The sequence below is a fragment of the Pelobates fuscus genome, chromosome 5, assembly GCF_036172605.1.
Source record: "Pelobates fuscus isolate aPelFus1 chromosome 5, aPelFus1.pri, whole genome shotgun sequence".
NCBI classification, from domain to species: Eukaryota; Metazoa; Chordata; class Amphibia; order Anura; family Pelobatidae; genus Pelobates; species Pelobates fuscus.
Genome location: NC_086321.1, coordinates 117,315,938 through 117,339,957, shown reverse-complemented (window position 1 = coordinate 117,339,957; position 24,020 = coordinate 117,315,938). Strand labels below are relative to the sequence as shown.

The following is a 24,020-nucleotide window of genomic DNA, read 5'->3' as shown; positions in this document are numbered from 1 at the left end:
ATAAAAATTGGCAAATTGAAAAAAAAAAAAAAGAACAACCTTTCTCGGATAGGACAACATCACATAGGGTATAGCAACTTAAGTCATGTATAATAAGCTATAACTCTTCAAGTGCATACAGGTTTGAAATACATTATCGATAAATCGAATCCTTACACTTCTGGAAAACCCACTACCCATAGGAATAAAACATATAAAACAAATACAACTGGTCAGAGATATTAAGATAAAATAACAGGTCAAGAGTTCCGTATAGAGAAAAAAAAAAAATTGGTCAGGGATTATAAAAGATTATATATGGAAGAACTACTTATAACAGTGTTTAGCAATAGACTTGATTAACAGAGTCAGCATTTTGTTAATTTAAGTGATGTTAATATAGAACTGTGAATAAGTGTTTAAATTACCAATACATTTCATATGATTAATACTTAAAATCATTTATTTTGCTCTTTTAGCACTGGTTGGAGCCTGCGGTGGAAATTATACCATGGATTCTGCTGTAATTTACTCTCCAGACTTCCCAGACACTTACGGAACAGGAAAAGTTTGCTATTGGACAATTCAGGTCCCTGGAGCAACTGTATTCCATTTTAATTTCACCTTTTTTGATATTAAGGACTCCAGGGATATGGTTGAGTTTTTGGACGGTTACACAAAGCAGGTTTTGGTGCGGTTTGATGGCAGAAACCATCCATCTCACTCCTTCAACATATCTCTTGATTTTGTCATTCTCTATTTCTTCTCTGATCGCGTCAATCAAGCACAAGGTTTTGCTCTGGTTTACCAAGGTGAGAGAGAATCATCGATTGTCCCACAATCAATGCTTATCGATTTGCAATTTAAAATGTCTATTGTTGAGAGCTTGATAGCCCTTCACTTCTAATGCTTGATGTGGCCCACATTGCAGGCCCACACTAGGCTAATGGCTTGGGTGGTACAATGGTTATGCAAATTTAGTGCAGTGTACTATATTTAAGCGAACACTATAGGGATAGGAATGCAAATGTGGATTCCTGACAGTATATTGTCAAAAACAACCATTTAGATGGCCGCCCTCGCCCTTGCCCCACTTAAGTAGGATGAAAACTCAACTATATGCCAGCACTGTATGGGTAGGCCGGCACTGGCTCAGCCCCCAATCCACCTGCTTGGTTGAGATCAGTAGGGTTGGGTAAGATGACAGTCAAAGGGCAGGCAGAAGGGATTGTGACTGACAGTCTGATAGATGGATATACCGATAGATACATAATATACGTGCTTGAAATGACTTGTACTGTCCCTTCAATCAGAATTGCATTTATTATTGTATTAATACATATTGACCATGTATGCCAGTTATATGCAGTGCATTTTATGTTCACGCTTTAACTTTTGCACTTACTTTAACAAGCAATTCACAGTGTGTAAAGCTGTATTGTAATGTCTGTGACATTTGAATAATTCTATACACAACAGGGAATAATCAAACTGGATCTCTGCTTGGTGAAACAGCATCTGTGGTTCTGCAGTCATTAATGTTCATGACTGTAGGGAACAGGGACGCAGTTTGTTTTGTATGTTTTAACAGCTGTTCAAACGAAATTGAACTCATTTAGCTACTGTGTAGTCTTTAACTACTGTAAGAATATACATGTGAGATACCAAAGTATTCTGTTGAAGGAGGATTTCAGCAGCATTCAATGGCTTCCAAGGTGTAAAGTTTCAATTCTCTATGAGAATGCCCTCTATTGTACTGTCAGTTATCCTCCAATACTCCCCTCCCTACCTATAAAAAAGAAACAGGCAGCTGTGGTAGACATTATTGTTTGGTATCTAAGGGTGTTTTTGTATAAAGACTGCAGAATGATCCTATATTCAATAGAACTCAACATTCCAGGTAACCAGCCAACCGTGAATATCGCCTTTTAAAGTCCCACCTGGTTTCCTTTACACAGGTCAGTTACCATGGGCTTTATATTTAGTTAGTATAAAATGTGTTCGTATAAGAAATAGACGTCTCTTGCCTTCTGAGTGCCTTGCCGATGGTGATATTTTAACTTGACCTAGATATCATCACTTGATCAGTAATTTAAACCATAATAAAGTCTTAGGAGGAGATTTCTAAAAGATTTCTTAATAGATAAGTGATGCTCAGTTCTAAAAGTTGGCAATCACCTAGGGAATCAGCAGGAAAATGCCTTTGGTTTCCATGGTGATTGTTCTACTTTGAGAACTTTGCACCCCCTTTCTATTAGTGATACTTTACAAGCCTAACAGTAGAAAATGTCCCCCCACAACATGCAGTCTACTAGTTTTTGTGGAGATGAAAAGTAGAAAATGTTGTTTCCTTCTATCCAGGGTTATTCAAGTCCATTTTGCAAAAAGACTGTCACGTATTCATCCGCTTAAAAAAATGTGGTTAATGGCATTTACTGTCCACACAGGAAAAGTTGTGCCGAGCAGAAACCAAATCCACAGAAGGGTTAATGCTGAGCAGCAATTATGCAAATGGGAACCTGGTAACTGCCATTGGGGTCAAATCAGATCTAGAGGGGGGTTATTTAGGCCCAGTTCTCATCCTGCTCAGTGCCCTGTCGTGGTTTCCCTTGTGGTTGTCCGAGAGCGCATTATTTATTCTGGTAATTCTGGTTATTTGACTTTGGCATTGTTTTTGACTTCCCTGTTTTCTGGCATCCCTGACTCCTGGCTTTTCCTTATCATTGTGTCTCTTTCTGTTTCCCTTGACCTCGGCTATTCCTGACTATTCTTTGGTACGTTAGTCTGGCCATTCTAAGGTCCGTTATACGTTACCTATCAGTCCTCTGTGTTACATAATTCTACGTGCTGGATCATTCTGTAATCCTGACATAACGACATGGCCATAGATCCTGTAGAATTGTGTAACCACATAGCTGCTTGCAAAAGGAAACTAGAGGAGAATTATCACAGCATGGATCAATTTGCCCAGGCCTTCAGTACACTTCTTACCTGTACAGCACATCTGCAACCTGCGGCTGCTCCTACTGTCTCACCTCCGCCTTGTGTACCTCCGCCTATAGTATACAAGGCACCAACTATCTCTCTATCTCCTCATCTGCATTTTGATGGTAATTTCCAAGAATGCCGGGGATTCCTTAACCAAATAGAATATCATGTTGAGGCCTCACCGGGATCTTTTCCCACAGAAAGAGCTAAAATTGGTTACCTGATGAATCAATTAAAAGGTAAAGTTTTAGCTTGGGCCAATCCATTATGGGAGAGTATTATTATTACGGAATTTAAACTTACGTTTGAACCATTAGGCAGGGAGGAAGACGCCTCTACTGCCCTGATGCATATCAGACAAGGGAACCGGTCTATCTCGGAGTATGCCATAGAATATCGTACCTTTGCTTCCGAGGTAGACTGGACTAATAGTGGGTTAATCTCTGCATTTAAAAAGGGACTATCTGAAACTATGCTAGATGAGATTGCCGCCAAAGACTTACCCAAAAAGCTTAATGAATGTATCACTTTTGTCATGCAAATTGATAATAGATTGAGAACCAGAGAAGCTACTAGAAACAAGACCAGACACATGAATATGCCTTTAGCACCCCACTTCTCCAAACCTATTGTCCCTGAATTTCCTGTACAGTCCGAACCCGAACCCATGCAGTTGGGGGTCACTAGACTGTCGGAAGCAGAAAGACAACATAGGAGAAAAGAAGGCCTATGTCTATACTGCGGTAGAAAAGGACATATGAGAAACAATTGTCCCATACGTCCAGAAAACTACCGCACCTAAGCACCTTAAGGGGACAGGTCTTAGATGTAATGGAAACGTCCTCTGGAATGGATAAAAATAGGTTTCTCCTTGATATTTCTATTGCCTTTGAAAAGAAGAACTTTTCATGCAAAGCCCTGATGGATTCAGTTGCCGCTGGAAACTTCATCGACGTTCAATTTGTTAAAGGTAATACTATACCTATCAAGGAGAGACTATCACACCTAGCTGTTGAAGCTATTGATGGGAGACCACTCTCACAACCATTGATTAAACACGAAACCTTACCCATTAATTTGTCCATTGGTGCCTTGCATAAGGAAGAGATTACATTTCAGGTTATTGCATCCCTTTCCTGTCCGATCATATTAGGCTTTCCATGGCTTAACAAGCATAACCCTCATATTGACTGGGCTAATGGGTAAATATTAGAATGGGGTAAGGATTGTTATGAAAGGTGTATATTGAATGTTGCCAAAAGAGTGGGCACTATTGAATTACCCACTAGCACACCTCAAAACCCAGAAATCCCTATAAAGTACCAAGACATTAAAGAAGTATTCAGCAAAACTCAGTCGAATACTCTACCTCCTCACAGACCTTATGACTGTTCCATTAATTTACTACCCGGCACTATGCCACCTCAGGGAGCAGTCTATGCTCTGTCACCTCAGGAGAGTAGAGTAATGGAGGAATATATTAAGGATTCATTGAATAAAGGCCACATACGAAAATCATCCTTGCCTGCTGGGGCAGGATTCTTTTTTGTATCTAAAAAGGACGGTGAGTTGCGCCCGTGTATCGATTACAGGGCATTGAACAAAATCACCATTAAGAACGCCTACCCCATTCCTCTTATTGCTGAATTATTTGATAGACTCCAAAGCGCTGAAGTATTTACTAAGCTTGATCTTAGAAGTGCATATAATTTAGTGAGAATCAAGGAACACCACGAGTGGAAGACTGCATTTAATACCAGAAGTGGACACTATGAATATGTAGTGATGCCATTCGGGTTGTGCAATGCTCCAGCGGTTTTCCAAGATTTCATAAATGATGTACTCAGGGATTACATTTACTCGTTTGTCTTGGTCTATCTGGATGATATTCTTATTTATTCTCCTGACATTCAGACTCACCACGATCACGTTAGACAAGTTCTGCAGACCTTGTTAAAGAATCAACTTTATTGTAAATTAGAAAAATGCATATTTGACCAATCTGAAGTACAGTTTTTGGGATATAATATCTCTGCCTCGGGGGTTTCAGATTGATCCTAAAAAGCTGGAATCGATCTATAATGGCCTTTACACTCTGGGTTGAAAGCCATTCAAAGGTTTTGCCAATTATTACAGAAGGTTTATAAAGGGATTTTCTTAAGAAATAGCCCCCATCACCAATATGACACGCAAGGGGGTTAGCAGTACGATATGGTCTAAGGAGGCTATAGAAGCCTTTGAAACTCTCAAACAGCGGTTTGCCTCCGCCAACATATTGATACATCCTGACACCAGTAAACATTTCATACTGGAGGTTAATGCTTCAGAGACAGGGGTAGGGGCAGTCCTCTCCCAGTGGGAGAGCCAGGATACTCCATTGCATCCTTGTGTTTACTTCTCTAGAAAGTTGTCTCCTGCTGAGCACAATTATGATATTGGCAATAGGGAATTGTTGGCCATTATTCTAGCTCTCAAGGAGCAATATATAGTTATTATTATTCTTCTAGCTCTCAAGGAGCAATATGTAGTTATCATGTAAAAAAAAACATTAAAAAAGTTACATTTGAAAAATGAAAGATACTTATCATTCAAGTTCCTTAGAGATGCCCTGTTTAGTGGTCTGCCTGCAACTACAGAAGAGACCTACAACCAGGACCATCTCATTTTGGTCTATAGGAGCGCTTTGTATCCCATAAATCTCTCTCCAGCAGGGGTTAATGGGACAAGTAGTTTATACCTCGATCAGTTCCACTCATTATATAGGATTAGTGAAACTACTCCGTAAACTGGTAACTACATCGAGTTTACATGTTGGCAAGTTTACTGTTCAATGAAACGTACTATGTACACTGTACTCCTAGAAGAGAGTGCTTAGCACACGTGTGCGTGTTGTGCATCAGAGCACTGCATTTTGTCATCTCTGAAAGAATGTCTAGTAGCAGCACAATTTTTACAATCAATGCTGTTCGCTCTCACTTTCAGAGCAGTTGTAGTGGTGCTTTGAGCAGGATTTTAAAATTGTGGCTAAATAATCTTCTTTGAAAAAGAGGTTCAAATCCATGTCACACATACAGGGTTGTTTACTAAACTCCAAATTATTGAGCATTACAATCTGGATGTCAAAATAATGGTTAAACTAGCTTAATCTAGCCTTTAGATGTTGGGCAAAAGTAACATCCCCAGAACGTACGTGGAAACCCGAGCAATCTGAATGTACCTTTCCTCGTTAAATACTTTGTTATTATTATTATGATCTATATCAGGCATAGGCAACCTTCGGCACTCCAGATGTTTTGGACTACACCTCCCATGATGCTTTGACAGCAGTATGGGTGTAAGAGCATTATGAGAGATGTAGTCCACAACATCTGGAGTGTGAAGGTTGCCTATCCCTGATCTATATAGTGTCCATAAATAGAGGTCAAAGTTGTTCAGTAAAGGTTTACATTTTTAAAAGAGATTTAATCGTGTACTAACATTTAAATGCCTTGCTTGTATGCAAAAATAGTAGAAAACTAGAAACATAGTGTATTACATGTATCTTCTACAATTAAAGTGTGTGAGTTTTGGGACAGCTTTGTCTAGTAAGCTCTGACTGCTGAGCCTGGTAATATTTTTGCTTGTTCTTCTCCGTACAGCATTCAAGGACCAGGCTTTTGAGAAGCCAAAAACCCTCATCAATCAGACACAAACAGAGCTGATCACACAAACAACCAACCTTAGCATCAACGCAGCTCGGTCTTCAAAGATCCTGTATGTGATAACTACCAGTCCAAGCCGGCCAACTGGGCACATGCCAGGTAAGGCACTTATCCTATGCTGAGTAAGCAATCCAAATATATGTGTGTCAGTGTACAATGTATACCATATCATATGTACATTGTATCCTACCACACTCAGAACTCCATCAGGTAATCCACTGCCTGAGTTAAATGTGATCCAGCCATAGAACTGTACAGAACTCAAAGCTCCAACAGTCGATCCACTGTCATAAACAAAATGTAGCCTTCTAGAGGTTCAAATCAAGATTATATCCTGCATATCATCATTTCATTATATTTTACCCACTTTATATATTTCTTTTTTCTACATTACTTTGTATAACTGTGACCTCCTTTAGCCACACTCTGTGTAACCGGGGCATATTGTCCCGTTATGGCTTCTCCTATATGCTAATGTTTAGTTTTACTAGCCCTTGTTTATATATTTGGCTTGCTTCCTCAATCGTTGTATTCACCTAAATGCATATCTTTAATGACTTGCCATATGACATATGTATTAGTGTACAATGGAATGTTTACCAGTGGTGATTTAAAGCAAACACTAAAAATAGGTTTAACATGGTCTACTAAGATAGTAATGTGTGGGTTTTATTGTTGTGGAGGAGCTCTGTGACACACTCATTAACACCACACCAAGCCTTATTACTGTGGCGTAATACATGCATAAACACTATGCATTACTGTGAGTTTACCTGCTGTACAGATCTCTGATACACTCATAAACAGAACACATTACTGTGGGCTTTATTACTGTATAGATCTATTGTGTTCTGACACAAGCCATATTCCATTAGCTCCTACAAAATAAAAAATATCAACGTAGGAAATAAGGATAAGGGGGATGGTTTTTCAAAGAGAGTACTTCTCATATCATAATGTAGTGAGGATATATTGACATGAGGTTGTGCTGGTATTGTATACTAACTTCTACTTATCTAGTGGGTTAATATGTGTGTTATTAAACACAGACAGTAAATGACATCTATAAAATGTCTGTTCATTTTTTATTTTATTTTTTTAGATGCGATAGAACGGTCACATATTTACCCACAAAGCAACCATCATGTGATGGTTAAATCAAAAGCTTGGTTTCAAACAAGAATGAATTGTCCAATAGATTTCCTAACATATATGTATTATTATTTACTACTTATTAACTAGAGCAAGAACATTTCCTGTATGTTGTGTTAGCAATTTAACCCCTTAAGGACACATGACATATGTGACATGTCATGATTCCCTTTTATTCAAGAAGTTTGGTCCTTAAGGGGTTAAACCATACATTATTAAACTGCAAAAATAACATTTCATATTCTGTAGAAGAAGTTATATTTACAGGGTTATTCAGCAAAGTGCGAACTGCAAGTGAATTTTAAATTTAAGGCCAAACTGGATGGAAAGCTATTTTGCCCTTAAATTTGAAATTCACGTTGAATTCTCACTTTACTGAAAAACCCGATGAGATTCTCATCCAGAAACATTAAAAAGGCATGTACTTATAAGCTACATGCTATTTTTAAAAGTTCAGAACCCATGTATTTGATTGCAAATGTGAAAAAGTCAAAATACGTTTCTAATTGCCTCTGCTTTACTTTTTAATAGGGTGGACAGTCTATGCACTTACAGCACTTCTAATTCTGACCATAGTTGCCATATTGACTAAAGCACTGTTGCACATAACCATGAAGTAAGTATATCCTTTGTAGGTCAACTGGGGACATGTATCTATTATAGAAATGAGATCAGTATAGTTTTCTATGTAGAGTGACAAAATAAAAATAACGATTATTAATGTGATTAATCGATTTTTATGTTTTCTTTAACTAGATCTCCTAGGTTATCATCTCCGACTAGCTTGGACAGTTGTCATCGAGGGTCTACAGGAGAAATCTGGAGCATATTCTACAAGCCTGCCACGTCAATTTCTATCTTCCCAAAGAAAATTAAGAGTCCACACGATGACCGCAATCCTTTGGTAGGAGAATAAAATGCACTTTTGAAGACTTTTTAACACCACAGGGCTACCTTAGGAAACTCGTGTCACTTCTGTTGCTTGACATCTGTCAATAAAAAAAAAAAGAAATCATGATCTGCAGATGTGGAATGTCCAACATGCACATGGTCTTCCAGGCATCAATGTCTCTACAGCCTGGTGATGTGTTATGGTACATTCAGCTACTGAAATGCCCAACGAACATCAAGAGGAAGTCCAAAAACAGCTGTATAAGATCTCTGTCATTTTCTCGTCAAGGAGAACATGTGGTCAGGGCAGAATAAGAAGAAGCACAGCATATTGCTGCAGGCGTTTCATGCAATCATCTTTGCTCTGTTCACTGGGGGATAGCCCGTATTTGAAAAGATGTCTGATTTACCTTCAGGACCTACTTATTTTTTATGATATTTATAAACTTAGAACTGAAATGCACAGCATTGAAAATAGTGTGGTTCTCGCACACACAAAAAAAAGATTGTCAAGGACAGCTTTACTGGTGATGGATTATTGTATTGTGTGCATAGTCCGATTGCAAAGCATCTTCTCCAAAATATAAACGTATGAGAGCAAGGATCCACCTAATATGAGCCAAATAGGTTTTCTCTCATTCTAGGGTAAATACGTGGATACTGCACATGGAATGCAAAATTTGGGATATGCATGGATGTTTTATAACGCCGCATGAAATGGATCTCCATATTTATGGGGCAAACAAATAACTTGCTGTAGTCCTGTATGTCCTCTCTTTCAGAATATCCATACTAATTTCTCCATAAAATAATAATTCTGTTCATTGTCCAAACTTCAGTATATTCTATATCGATCGACTCATGTCACTGTCTTTTTTTTGAAAGAAATGTCCAATTTACACATAAAATCTACTCTTACATTTTTTTGTTTTATGTCTTGTGTAGCATTAGATAACATATTGTAAAAGCGTCAGGCCTTCAAACTTCTTATTAAGTGGGTTGATTTGACTATCATATCTTCCAAATTTAAAACTTGGGAAATATTTATTTAAGACGAATGCACAAGAAACTGGCAGTTTTTACAGAACAATGGCAGCTAGATTAATAGGGCATGCACCAAAGCAGAATGGAGAATTTAGGATTAATCCAGGGAAATATTCTACAGGGAAATTCACTAGAATGAGAATTGTAGGCAATTTAAAGCAAATTCGAAGTGAATTAAATGTTTTCGAACTGGAAGCATAGCTGATTTAGAAAATGTTACATTTTGAAATTCACTTAAAATGACTGTCATTGCATCTTTTTAATAAATAAACCTGTTAGTGTTTGTGGAATCACCATCAGTAGAGGGATTGCTGAAATTAGTCAGTAGATTCATACAGTTAATTCACTAATTAATTCCAAATGGCATAACTGGGGTAAACATTAGACATGCGCAAAAATGTCTTTTGCTATTCATCCAAATAAAATGTAGGCTATTTGTTGAACGAATTATTTCTCAAAACTAGGATCGTTCATAGACAAACCAAAGGGTCCTAATTAAAATCCTTTCTAAAAAGATTTTAAATTGGACAATTCGATACGTTTATGAACAAACCGAATGTTTGGAATCAATTAATTTTGAAAATTTGCAGGAATTTTATACGGAATAGCTAAAAACAATTTTTTGCGCATGTCTCGTAAATATACCTGATCTGGAAAAAATCTGCACATCAGCTGTAATCACTGCTTTGTGACATTTGGTGGTTAAATAAATAACCATGACAGCTGTACTGAGAGGGAAAAAAATAAAGAAGAGTGCGATATCGGGATATAGAGACGGGGCCATCACAATGATTGACTCTATTTACTAAACAGTAAGAGATTTCTGATTTTTTTGTCTTGTGTATTTACCTTCCCAGCTGAAACTGCTTTACGTTTTGTATCTGTCAACATTATTTTGTCTCTCAATTACTTGTTGTTTTATATCGCCACTGTACAAATGTAAAACACTGTGGAATATTTTGGAGCTATATAAATTTTAATGGTAATAATAATTTACTTTCAGTTTTGGAAGTCAATTCTCATGTCATCATAATTAGATATTTAGTAAATAGCACACACAGAGCAGGCGTACTAACCAGACGAAATTGAAAACATAACAGTAAAATTATAGGAAATAATAAAAATGTTACTATTTGCATTTTCATCAGCAAAATATATCAAAGGAATGATGACTAAACTGCTGTGATAATGAAAAATAATGGGCACTGCAAATATCACTGGCACTGAATTTTTATTTTTATTTTGACATCTGCCAACATGCTAAAATAGTCGTAATTTAAACATATTTGAAATATACCAACATCTCGCTATTGAATTAGCAAATTACCAGTAGGTCACATTTTTTTTTAATAATGTTCAGCATTAATGTTGATGATACAGAAGAGATCCAGGCACTCAAATAGATTCCGGTACATTTATTGGAACAATGGAACACTGCAACGTTTCGACCGACATATGGGTCTTTGTCTAGCTTGGACCTTTTCTCTATTATGTAGATTTACGTTTGTTGGGATTGTGCTGGCCCATGGTCTGGTTTAGCACCCTTAGCTTATGTGGATTGAGTGTGGTTCCTATGTGGTATATTGTGATCACATTCAACATTGACCTTTTTTGCATTTAATTAGCATGTCTCCCTAGCTTTCTGCATTGTGGAGGAAACTGTTTGTCTTCAATTATGCATGCGCATCTTACCACTCCTCTCCACAGGTAGAGAATCCAAAAAGTACAAAGAAATAACCAAGCAAAATGCCAGAGAGATTTTCTTTGACATAGGTCTAGCTACACAGTGGTTTTCCCATTGAACAAATGTTACATGAACACATACATCATTTGAGCCATTGTGAGATGTTTCATGTGCAGTTTTGTCCAAATCCCTCTCCAATTCATTTGTTAAATAGCACATTATGCAGTAATAACAGAACTCTGTGGTCAGTTACGTTTTGGTGGTGTATAAAGGTACCTCTCGAGCTGTAACCCAAGTGCAACTTCTACAAAATCCAGTGCCTTTCAATCCAGCTACAGGCTTGTGGAACGGAATTGTGGGAGCTTTAGTTATAACGAAACAGCCGAAGATGTAACCTTTGGTATTCCTTGGCATGCAGCTGAAGAAGATATGTTTGACAAATGCAATAATCATTAAAGTAAGAATAAAACAGTGAATCTATTGAAAGCTCTGCCCATTCAGCAGAAAGCCCGGGCCAATTTTTGGCATTTATCGACTATTTTCAGTAACATTGAATTATTTCTGCAGACCCTGCCTACTTATCATTACATTACATTCTCCAAAATATGTTCAATTACTATTTTTGTCATTTAGGATGGATGCAATTTACTAGTGGTAGTGATACATAAAAAAAGAACACCTAATTTGATTTCTTGCTGTAGGGACTTTGTTTTTGTTTTTTTCACCACACCAAAGCTGTCACAATCACTATTTTTCAGGCTCTGACATGGGCTTTGCCAACTTAGGCCACTTCGGTGAGTCTCATAAAACAGGTACATGTATTTAAAGTGGTACTCCAAGCACCATAACCGCTTATGTGATTTGAAGTGGTCATGGTGCTCAGAGACTGGCAGTGTTTCATTATGAAATAACAACAACAACAGAATTTAACCCTCTGCTGCCAGAGGTGTAAGTCCACTTCCGTCCGCTTTATTAAGGTGTCATTAGTCAGCATGCATCCATCTGTGATGCACATGTCTTGATCTCCCTCCCTTTCTGGCAAACCAGCACAACAAGTGCTACTCTAAACAATACCCGTGTTTTATAAAAACACTGCTCTTTTATTTAGAGTAACCCTTTAATTTATGTGATTCGCTTATTAAAATAACTTTTGTAACTTCTCTAAAAATGTTCTATTTGTTTTGAATATTTATAACACAGTGTAGGGCCTGTTGTCTGATGTCCTTACTTTAAAATTTTGTTTCAGATGTAATTTGTCTGTTGGGGTTTCATATACTAAACATGTCCATTCACAGAACATCTCCATCTCTAATGCTTTATTTAAGTTCATGGATATATGGATGCATCTATGTATGTGCTGCATCTACGTGCTACTACTTGGCCCCCGCTATTGGTCAATCAGTTGTGTGGTTTGGCAGCCATTTTGAAATTGTCACAAATGTTTCATTGTTAAATGTTTCATTAAAGGGACATTACAGGCACCCAGACCACTTCTGCTCAGTGGTCTGAGTGGTCTAATTATATTACATGGTTAAGACTGCCTCTAGTGGCTGCCAGACAACAACTAGAGGCACTTCATGCTTGCTAGGTGACTTTTGGTCCCCTAAGTGACCCTGGAAATGCTCACACTCTGCATCAGGACATCCAGTGTCAGTAAAATCCACCTAGGAAAGCATTGCAGCGATTTATATTGTATTTAACATTTTAGTGCGACTGCCATCTTTAATATTGAGCCCATATATCATGCAGTCTGGCAGCCATATTGGATTGCATGGCAGATTTGGAAATACATAAAACATATCTTGGATATTTACCTCTCCCCCTGCATTACCTGCTTATGCGCTATACCCAGACTTTAATGCTTGGTCACCTCAATTGCTGCTTGAAACTGTATGTATATATACTTATTTATTTGAGTATATATATATGTTATTTAGAGCTTGGTAACATGTTCTGGTAGTGCTTCACTCCTTCACTCCTCCATTACTAATGCCAGAGAGACCCAAGTGACTAAGCAGGAACATCCAGTCACTTCTTGAAGTATTCTAACCGCAAAAACACGTAATTTTATTACATGGCAGAAGGCTTCATATTTTGCATTAACTTCCTTTACTACTCAGTAGCAGCAAAGAACACATAGAAAAAAGGAACCAATCAGAAACAGGCAGATAGTATAACATACACCTCCCACTGAGGCACTTCCCCTTTCTTTGCTGCTCCATCACAAGTCAGGTCAGAATATTGTGTATCTACACATTTTGGGCTTATCTTGTTTTATGTAGATGTTTATATACTTTTTATATCTATAACTTTCTTGTCTTGTATTATATATTATATATCTTGTGGGAGTGTCTGGGTCTGTGAGTTCCCTGTCAAACAGGGATTCCCTTCCTGGGTGGCCTGGGTCTGTGTAGCCCCCTTCTCCCTACCCTTCCCAGCTCCCTCTCCTTCACCTACTCTTCTTCTCTGGGTTTCCATGTTGCCTGTCAGGTCCTCCTATGCTTGTGTCTATGCTCGCCACTCAGGGAGGGCCCTCATGCTGCCACACGCTCCCTTCAGGGGGCGTGAGGCACAGTTGAGACTCTTCCGCCCGTCAGTCATTCGCCTTGCGCACGCTTTTATTGCTAGTATTCTCCTGTTTCGGGGGTATTATCTTCAATTGACTCTTGACTTGAATGTCAGTTGAGTTTTCATTGCTCTGGGGAAAGCTGTGCAATTTATTGTTGGCAGTTTAATGTATTGAGTATAATGTGTCTGTTTTTACCAAAAGGTAACCAATTTTGGGTCACGACATAGGGGTAATGAACCACTACTTTAAAATACTAGAAAATGATCTTCTGGTACCAGTTAGTGAGTTTAGCTGTTGTGAAATAAGGCAGATCTTGGCAGAGTTTGGCATTTTTTTATTATAATAATAATTTTACTGTTTTGGTTTTTTTTTCAGACGAAGTTAATTAAAAGTAAGGTAATAGGTGGGAAAACTGAAAGGTTTATAAATTAATTGAAAATTATTTTTATTACCCGTTGATGGAATTCATTGTAACCCACAATGTTTTGTCCAGGCTGCTGTCTGACGTAGGGAGAGGCAAGTCATCATAACTGGATTTGTCACCTAGGCAATCTAAAATAAACTATGTCACCTAACACATTGTCTAATGAACCTGACGAGATATAGAGTAAGACTAATCACCAAACTGATTAATACTGCGTAAGAAATAAAGATATCAAGGAGTGCAAAATGGTGGTACAGAGACTGTTTAGTGTGAAGAAATGGTGCACTCCTGCCTAGGAATTATACTGGGTTATTCACCAAAGTGAAAATTGAAGTTGAATTTAAAGCGAATATAAAATTTAGGTCAAAATAGCCAAACTGGAAAAATTATCTTTCCATTCCAGCTACTCTGGCCTTAAATCTGAAATCCACTTAGAATTTTCCCTTTAACAGTGATAGTATGAAGGATTCCGTCACTAATATGTTGTATGTGTAATAAAATTACTCTATCGGCTGAAAGTGGACTGAAATAACAAAAAAATAGAAAACTAATGGAATTTGTTAAAAATAAATCTTCTGTTATGTACAAGAGTACAAATTGAATAGCTTGCCAAGTTAAGTTTTACTGTATGCACATGTTGATTCAGGGTGACAGAGGCTAATGCTGCCTCTATTATATGCCTTGTCTGATTATACTAAAGCCCCTTCTGTTGTCCATTTCTTACTGACAGGTCATACTTGATATACGTCCATGAAAAAGGCAACTTACAGGACACTCCACATGCCTAACACACTTTGCAAAGGTGCTTTATGTATGAAGAGTGTTATCTTTTTTCTTTCTTTTCTTTCTTTTTTACAAAAAGTGCAGATTTCATTAGAAATTGTCAGTTTTAGAAATGATCCTTGTTATACCCCTTGCTGTCAAACAGTCAACAGATCATGTGACTTCCTGGTTTGGTTAGCCCAGTGGAGCTAAACCTAAGAGGCAGCAATTGCCTAGAAAGTCTGTGATTGGACAGCCACAGAAGGTCTTGGCGGGGTTAGATGTGGAGAGCTTGCAAAGGCTGCAGGCAAGAGATTTACAACTTTTGCAAGGTAGCTTTTAGATATAGCACAATGAAAAAATTAAACGCTTACATATTTTCATTGTGGGTATATTTACTAAATAAATGTTAATGTATATATATATATATATTTTATTTTTTTTTCCATTTGAGTATTCCTTTAATTGAGCATTGCTTTAAGTATAATTAGGGTTTTTTTTTCACAAGGACTGTTAATATATTTTTGGCTACAACAACTGGCAAATAATTAGGGATTAGAATGCTTACAACAAACCATGAAATATGTATTATTTTGAAAATTCTCAGGGTCAGTTTATTTATGAAACTATTATACATGTATCTGCAAACAGGCAATAAAATCATTGTTTCTACTACATTGTTTGATATTCCCTTTATTTGATTTACCACAATATAGATCAGTTGTTTGTAACCCCTGGCTCAAAACCCTAAAGTGGGTCCTTATCAGTGGTGTATCCTGGTTTTGTGCTGCCCTAGGCAGGACAAAACTCAGGCGCCCCCCCTCCCCCGCGCCCCCCCTCCTCCCGCGCCACCCCCACCCAACCTTTCCCCTCGCCCCGCATACTAAATACACACACACACATTCACTGACAGATACGCATACACTAGCTAACAGAAACACACACACACACTAACAGACACACTCACACTCAGTAACAGACAAACACACTCACTAACAGACACACACTCACTCACTAGCAGACACACACTCACTCACTAGCAGACACACACTCACTCACTAGCAGACACACACACTCACTAACATACACACTCACTAACATACACACTCACTAACATACACACACACTAACAGACACACACTAACAGACACAGACAGAAACACTAACAGACAGAAACACTAACAGACAGAAACACTAACAGACAGAAACACTAACAGACACACACAGTCAGACACACACACTAACAGACACAGACACACACTAACAGACACACACACTAACAGACACACACACACCCACCCACCCACATTAACACATTTTTTTTTATTTTTTTTTAACACTTTTGTTTTATTTATTTTTAACACATTTTTTTTTTTTTTAACACATTTTTTTTATATTTATTTTTAACCCCTTTTTTTTTATTAACCCCCCCCCAGCCTCCTTACCTTTGGGAATGCTGGGGAGGGGGGGTGTCTCTTCGTCCCTGGTGGTCCAGTGGCTGCTGGGCAATCGGGCGGGCGGGCGGGCGGGCGGCCGGCCGGCGAGGGAGCACTTCCCCTGAGCTGTCTGCTCAGCTCCCTCGCGCGCCTCAGAGTGAGGCTGGGAGCCGGAATATGACGTCATATTCCGGCTCCGCCTCCCAGCCTCACTCTGTGGCTGGCGAGGGAGCTGAGCAGACAGCTCAGGGGAAGTGCTCCCTCGCCGGCCGCCCGCCCGCCCGATCGCCCAGCAGCCCGCCGGCATGTCTGTTAGCCGCAAGGCTAACAAGACATTTGCCTTGGGCGTTTGGGGGCGGCGTTTTTTGCCGCCCCCTGGAAAATGCCGCCCAAGGCAAATGCCTTGTTTGCCTCGCGGCTAATACGCCCCTGGTCCTTATGTCATTGTATTGGCATCCAATGGATAAAAAGGCACATATTATTAGGTGAGCACATGACAGTTCCTCACAATAGGTTGCTTACTATAGTAGCACTGCCTTCACCATTGGGAAGAGTCTAAGGAAGATGCTTTATAGAATTCATTTTGGTAATGCAATTGTATTATATTACAATTTAAGTTGGTACTGTCACTGGCTCTGCTGGAGGTCCAGGGGTTCGGGGGAGGCAGGTAAAGGTGAGTTTTACTAATTTGTCCCTTGTGGGTGCAGTCGTCTCCTCGCGCGTCATCGGTAGCGGCTGATGTCACTGCTGCATTCACACGCATGCTCGAGAGTACAGCATTAAGGCTGCAGGGTTTGACACTTCTATACGGCGGTAGCTCCTCCCAGTGTCTAGGCGTCAGGCGTAGGAAATATACATTAGTCCTACTTGTCTCAGTATGTTTCTTGACTGGGTGGAAATTTCAGTGAAATATCAACACAGACAATATGAAAATTGTATAAAGAGTCAATCATTATAAAAAAAACTGAGTTAATCAGGTGTGTGACAGTGCCACATTAAGTCTGAAGATCATACAGAGTCTTTTTTTTTTTGGGGGGGGGGGGGGGGGGTGACAGTACCACAGAATGAGTCTCTGAGAATATTTGATGATTGAAGAGTGCGTCACCAGCCAATGCCTGTACATAATTTGGGTATTTGTCAAAGGAAACTTGTGAACCATTGAGATAGACTTAACATTAAGCCATTTGCAGCATACATTTTCAAACCTAGAAAATACAATCATTACTCTGTAGAAACAAACCCCTGAGGTGTGTGAGTGAAATTTGGCATTGTGAATAATTCATTTGCCGAAGGCTATTCAGGAAATTCTCCAGCCATTGGTCATTCTACTGTCTTTATTTTTAGTAGTGCTGTAAGGCATACCCTGTTGACAAGTTGTGATTACTATTGACTTCACTTTTCTGGTACATTACATGAACAGCTTCCATATGAATGATGCTTAAAAATACAATTGTAACACCTCATTTATTTCTTCCATTGCCATACCTTTGTAATGTGATCTGTCAAATGTCCTAGGCTTCTAGAGACCATCCCAATATTGGTGGTTATCCTGGCACGTGTCATGATATTTAAATGATTACAATGTTTCTTTAAATATGGTATAATTATAATTTATTGTCCAACAGAATCCCACTGTCCATAGTTGGCTCTCAAGTGCATAGTAAGAACTAGCTATAGATGCATTAGCCTGACTTGATGCAATTTTTTGGCTATTCCATGTGCGCTTATGTTACTCAATGTTCCATTTCTTCTTGACTTTTAAGTAGTTACTGTAACTTTTAAACATTTTCAAAGTGGCAAGGTGGTGATGCTGAATTAGGCCTCATATGTGTGGTGCGCCTAGAAATAATATTAAATAACTGATAACAGCACTCATACAAGCATCCTACTTTTTCTGAGTTCCACGAGGTCTGATTAATTTCTCATGACTGCTCCGATTCAATCTGTAGATCTGCACTATAATTGTTGAAATTATTTCTATGCCACACAACACATGCTTAGATGAAACAGCCAAGTGGTAATGCATTCCTGTTATCACCCAAATATTTAGTTTTCAAGCAGCACCAAAAATCTTGATTTTGGTTCTGCATTAGGTATCACTTCAGATGGAATTTTAGAATGTGAAATGTATTCTCTTTCTACTCCATTTATACTCCAGCCAGCAAAAGGACTCACTGGTTCTTTCCCCTTTCGTGTTATGTAACCATCAAGTTCAAGTGGTCAAGTCATCCTTGGAGATTCTGTGTTTTTAACCAGGTCAAGATGTGGAGCCAAAGCTGGAGATCATAGACTTAAAGGAACACTATAGAGTCAGCAACACAAACGTATTCCTGACCCTATAGGGTTAAAACCACCATCTAGCCACCCTGGTCCCCTCATGCCTCCCTAAATATAGTAAAATCGTACTTGTATTCAAGTCTGGAGCTGCTTGCTTGTCCCTGTTTCCTTTAGACCTGTCCACTGCCTGCTGACATCAGCAGAAGTGGTAGCCTGATGCAATCACAATGCTTCCCCATAGGATTGGCTGAGACTGACAAAGAGGCAGATCAGGGGCAGAACCAGCACAATTCAAACACAGCCCTGGCCAATCAGCATCTCCTCATAGAGATTAATTGAATCAACTCATCTCTATGAGGAAAGGTCAGTGTCTGCATGCAGAGGGAGGAGACACTGAATGTTTGGATGCATTTTAGGCAGGCATGACCCAGGAAGGATCTCTAACAGTCATCTAGGGAGTAGCCAGTGAAATTGTCACTAGGCTGTAATGTAAACACTGCATTTTCTCTGAAAAGACAGCATTTACAGCAAAAAGCCTGAAGTTAATTATTCTACTCATCAGAACAAATTCAATAAGCTGTAGTTGTTCTGGTGACTATAGTGTCCCTTTAAAAGTCCAGATTCAGAAGGGGGGTACCAATGAGAATCATAGAGATTCCTCTTTTTATCAGATTGGAATTAATTTCCATGTCAGTTCTAAACCAATGACAGGGCTGGTTAATATTTACGACTAAATGTTAGTTTTCTACTTAAGTCGCTCACAATTGTTAAGCCTTCCTTGTTGTCATTTACACCTCTCTGTACTTTACTATTAAATCCGTGCCCATACATTCCACGCTATTCTGAACACAGTGAACGCCAGTTCTATCACATAGAAGAGAATGCAGTGAGAGGGTTAAAAGGACCACTATAGTGCCAGGAAAACACTTGTTTTCCCCCACCTTTAGGGTCCCACTCCCGCCGGGCTCTAGGGTGAGAAAGGGGTTAAACACTTACCATTTCTCCACTGCCGGGCTCCCTCGGTGGTGGGGACTCTCCGCCTCCTTTCCCCATCATCGGCTGAATGTGCATGCGCGGCATGAGCCGCGTGCATTCAGCCAGTCCATAGGAAAGGATTCTCAATGCTTTCCTATGGACGCTGGCGTCTTCTCACTGTGAAAATCACAGTGAGAAGCGCAGAAGCGCCTCTAGCGGCTGTCAATGAGACAGCCACTAGAGGCTGGATTAACCCATAGGTAAACATAGCAGTTTCTCTGAAACTGCTATGTTTACAGCAGAAAGGGTTAATCCTAGATGGACCTGGCACCCAGACCACTTCATTGAGCTGAAGTGGTCTGGGTGCCTATAGTGGTACTTTAATATGCTTCTATCAAAGACGGCAATTATTTTTAAGGTTGCAACGCTCAAATTAACCCTCTCAGTTTTATTAATGCACATAACAAAATTATTTTATTGCGTTCTACAACAAAACCCATGTAGATTGAGATACTATAGATATCATTCAATCACAACTATAACAGTCAACATCCAAAGAATCACGACAAGGCTAACACACCTTGAGATGATCAAATCTGCAGAAGCCCCCAAAACTAAAACAACCTTGGGGAAGAACCTTGAACCTGGTCTCAAATGTGACGATAGATTAGTACCCAGCAGGAAGTAACCTGTTACTTTGGCTGGATATCTTAGATATTATATAGCTGAGTGAGTGCCACATACATCATGGCTGTCATCAAGCTGTGCAGGGGGAGTTTTTAAAAGTCCACACATATGCACACTTATTTTTATTTTATTTTTTTGGAGGCAGTTGCCTTAAGGCCTGCACCCTCCAACTTGCATTACTTACGAGACATCTGACTGTGACCCTGACACCACTTAGAAGATGACACTATTCCTTGACACTAGCAAAAACCTTCTCTCATCTCATATTTATTTGAGAGTGATTTCCTTTTTTTTTTGTTTTTTTTCCCCCCGAGTAAACTCTCCTATTACCATCCCCTGTCTCCTAAGGACTGGATCTAAATGTTACTGGAAATAACATCAAAGCACACTGCTCTGTGTACACTGTGCTGTTTGGCGGGCGGATTTGCTGCTCTGCAGCTGTCCTGCCTGTGCCATTCAGACATCTAACTTGTGTTAGAAGCAGCTTTTGAAATGAATCTATGATTAAAGATGGAATGTATAGCCACTGTCTCCTTCCAGCTTTTGTTAAGAGGGGGCGGGGGAGACAACAGGAGGAAGGAATTTGTTTTGAAAATACTATTGTCAGGTGGGTGTCTTAACCCATTCCTTTCCTAAATGAGAGTTAAAGGAACCAGGGGAGATGTGAGATGGAACGTGTGTCTACACGCCTTCTGGATTTAGCTCTGAGACCATCTCACTGCTATTTCACAGAAATTCAGGCTTTTTTTTTCAGTTTCCCAAACATCTGTTTTAAGATTAGTGTCCTGTTAACCTTTATGATAATAAAACTTTTACATAATTTTAAGGTCAGACATTTATATCGCTCTCCTCACTTTGAGGTGTCGGTGAGAGAAATAATTTTGGCCTGATGTTCTTAATAACTGATGTATCAAATCTTTGAAATTTGTAACTGTGTGTGACATTATGGGACAAGCAAATGGCATTAGCGCGAAAGGAAACAAAACAGGGAGAAAATCTATTTTATAAAGAAAGGAACTTGAAATTCGAGTGAAAATAATTCAATTCAATACAGGTTCTATTCGTAAAGCGGTGTGCATAATTCAGAGAAATAAGGTTGCGCATGCTGAATGTCTAAAAATTGCTAGGAATCCTTTGCTATTTTTAATCCTTAAAAGGTCAGGGATTATTGCAAATGTGATGGTGAACCCTAAGCCTAATCCACAGCTTGGGCTGGTCCTACTTTCCTCCCATAAGAGAGAGAATGCACAGTACGCGGCTTCACTGAGAGCTGCACATTGTGAAACAGACAAAGTATCAACTGCTAACAGAAACAATATGGCTGCTATTAGTTTACATAGCAGTCCTACTATCCTATGTAATGAGTGGAACTTCTGCTGGAGGATATGCTACTTGTGCCATAAATACCAGAGCTTCCCTTTAACCCCTTAAGGACACAGGACATGTGTGACATGTCATGATTCCCTTTTATTCCAGAAGTTTGGTCCTTAAGGGGTTAAAGGTATGCTATAGACACCAACAAATTTTAGCTTAATCAAGCTAATCAAGCTTAAACAACTTAGTATCACTGCACAATTCTTAAACCACTTTGATTATACAGTCCTAGTCACACCTCCTTGCATGTGACTTACACAGCCTTCCTAAATACTTCCTGTAAAGAGTCATCTAATGTTTAAACAGTCTTTATTGCGCAGTGTGTTTAATAGCCTTCTAAATTGAGCAGGAGCCTCCTGTGTGTGATAAATGTTAAATTTACAGAACAGGAGTTACAAATTGAAAATTAAACCTTTTTTTCATGCCCTTTGCAGTGGCATATTTCTTCTCAAACTCATTGAACACAGACTTTCTTTGCCAAATTAGCTATAGGATGGATTCTTTGTGCCTCGTATCGGCGATCAGACAGCCTGTGGCCACTTGTATTCCTTGCTTTCACAGTCAAGGATTAAAGATGGATTTCATACATTTGGAATTTCCAGTTTATAATTACATGTAGTGAGAGTTTTATATATGGCTGCAAAGTCTAGTTACACATAGAGGTCATGAGCTTTGTGAATAGAAACACAAATTCCTATTTTGCAATTAGGCTCAGGACAACTTTCAGCTTGAGGTCCATGAAGTCAATAATCCAGCAACGAGGTATAAAATGTACTTATAAACACATGGGAGTAATAAATCAGTAATCTCTACTTGTAGCGTTTTTCTCACCGTAAAATAAATATTTTTTTAAGAAACTGTTTTTAAAACAAGAATATTAGTGTAACACTGAAATAAAAGTATACGTTAAGTTACAATAATTAAATACCGTTCTCCATTTAGGTTCCCACTAGTCCATTTTGTGTCAAAGTTTAGTTTTCACTATCTGTAAAGTTGGCTATCACTGAGAAAAAATAATTTGTATTTTTCCTGTATGTCGTTTTATTGTACAGTATCCAATGAAACAAGCACATGGCTATTATATATATATATATATATATATATATATATATACCGTATTTATTCGAGTATAACGCGCACACGTGTATAACGCGCACCCCTAATTTTCGATTAAAAATCGGTATAAAATTTTATACCGATTTTGAATCTAAAATTAGGGTGCTTGTTATACTCGAATAAATATTCGAGTGGGTGCTCGATAATACCGACCGCCGGGCTCATTACAAGCCCGGCGGTCCTGGGGGGGTGGGCAGCAAGCGTTTACTCACCTCCGTGCAGCTCCTCCAGCTTCCCAGTGTACATCTCGCGAGACCCGCGGCCAGCTCTGACGACGTCCTGGAAGGTATATTTATTCGAGTATAACGCGCACCCTTAATTTTAAATTAAAAATCGGTTTCAAAAAATGCGCGTTATACTCGAATAAATATGGTATATATATATATATATACATATATATATATATATATATATATATATATATGAGAAATAACATAATTAAAGTAATGATTTGCTTAAAAACCAATATAAACAATTGTCTCAGTGATAACATGGGAGCCATATCCTCTCTTGTCGCCAGCTCCTGCCATACATACACTGAACAGAATTATAAACGCAACACTTTTGTTTTTGCCCCCATTTTTCATGAGCTGAACTCAAAGATCTAAGACTTTTTCTATGCACACAAAAGGCATATTTCTCTCTAATATTGTTCACAAATCTGTCTAAATCTGTGTTAGTGAGCACTTCTCCTTTACCGAGATAATCCATCCACCTCACAGGTGTGGCATATCAAGATGCTGATTAGACAGCATGATTATTGCACAGGTGTGCCTTAGACAGGCCACAATAAAAGGCCACTCTAAAATGTGCAGTTTTATCACACAGCACAATGCCACAGATGTCGCAAGTTTTGAGGGAGCGTGCAATTGGCATGTTGACTGCAGGAATGCCTGTGAATTGAATTGAATTTCTCTACCATAAGCTGTCTCCAAAGATGTTTTAGAGTATTTGGCAGTAC

At 38.8% G+C, this 24,020-nt stretch overlaps 1 protein-coding gene across 1 annotated transcript in view; it reads left to right on the top strand.

Moving 5' to 3' along the window:
* Window positions 1-8,832, top strand: part of KREMEN1 (kringle containing transmembrane protein 1) — a 155,096-nt gene extending 146,264 nt beyond the window's left edge. Inside the window, exons 6-9 of the mRNA XM_063454178.1 lie at window positions 459-791; window positions 6,606-6,767; window positions 8,352-8,436; window positions 8,577-8,832. Coding sequence (XP_063310248.1) covers window positions 459-791; window positions 6,606-6,767; window positions 8,352-8,436; window positions 8,577-8,736 — 740 coding nt within the window. The 3' untranslated portion in view covers window positions 8,737-8,832. The remainder of the gene's footprint in view (window positions 1-458; window positions 792-6,605; window positions 6,768-8,351; window positions 8,437-8,576) is intronic.
* The last annotated feature ends 15,188 nt before the right edge of the window (window positions 8,833-24,020 follow it).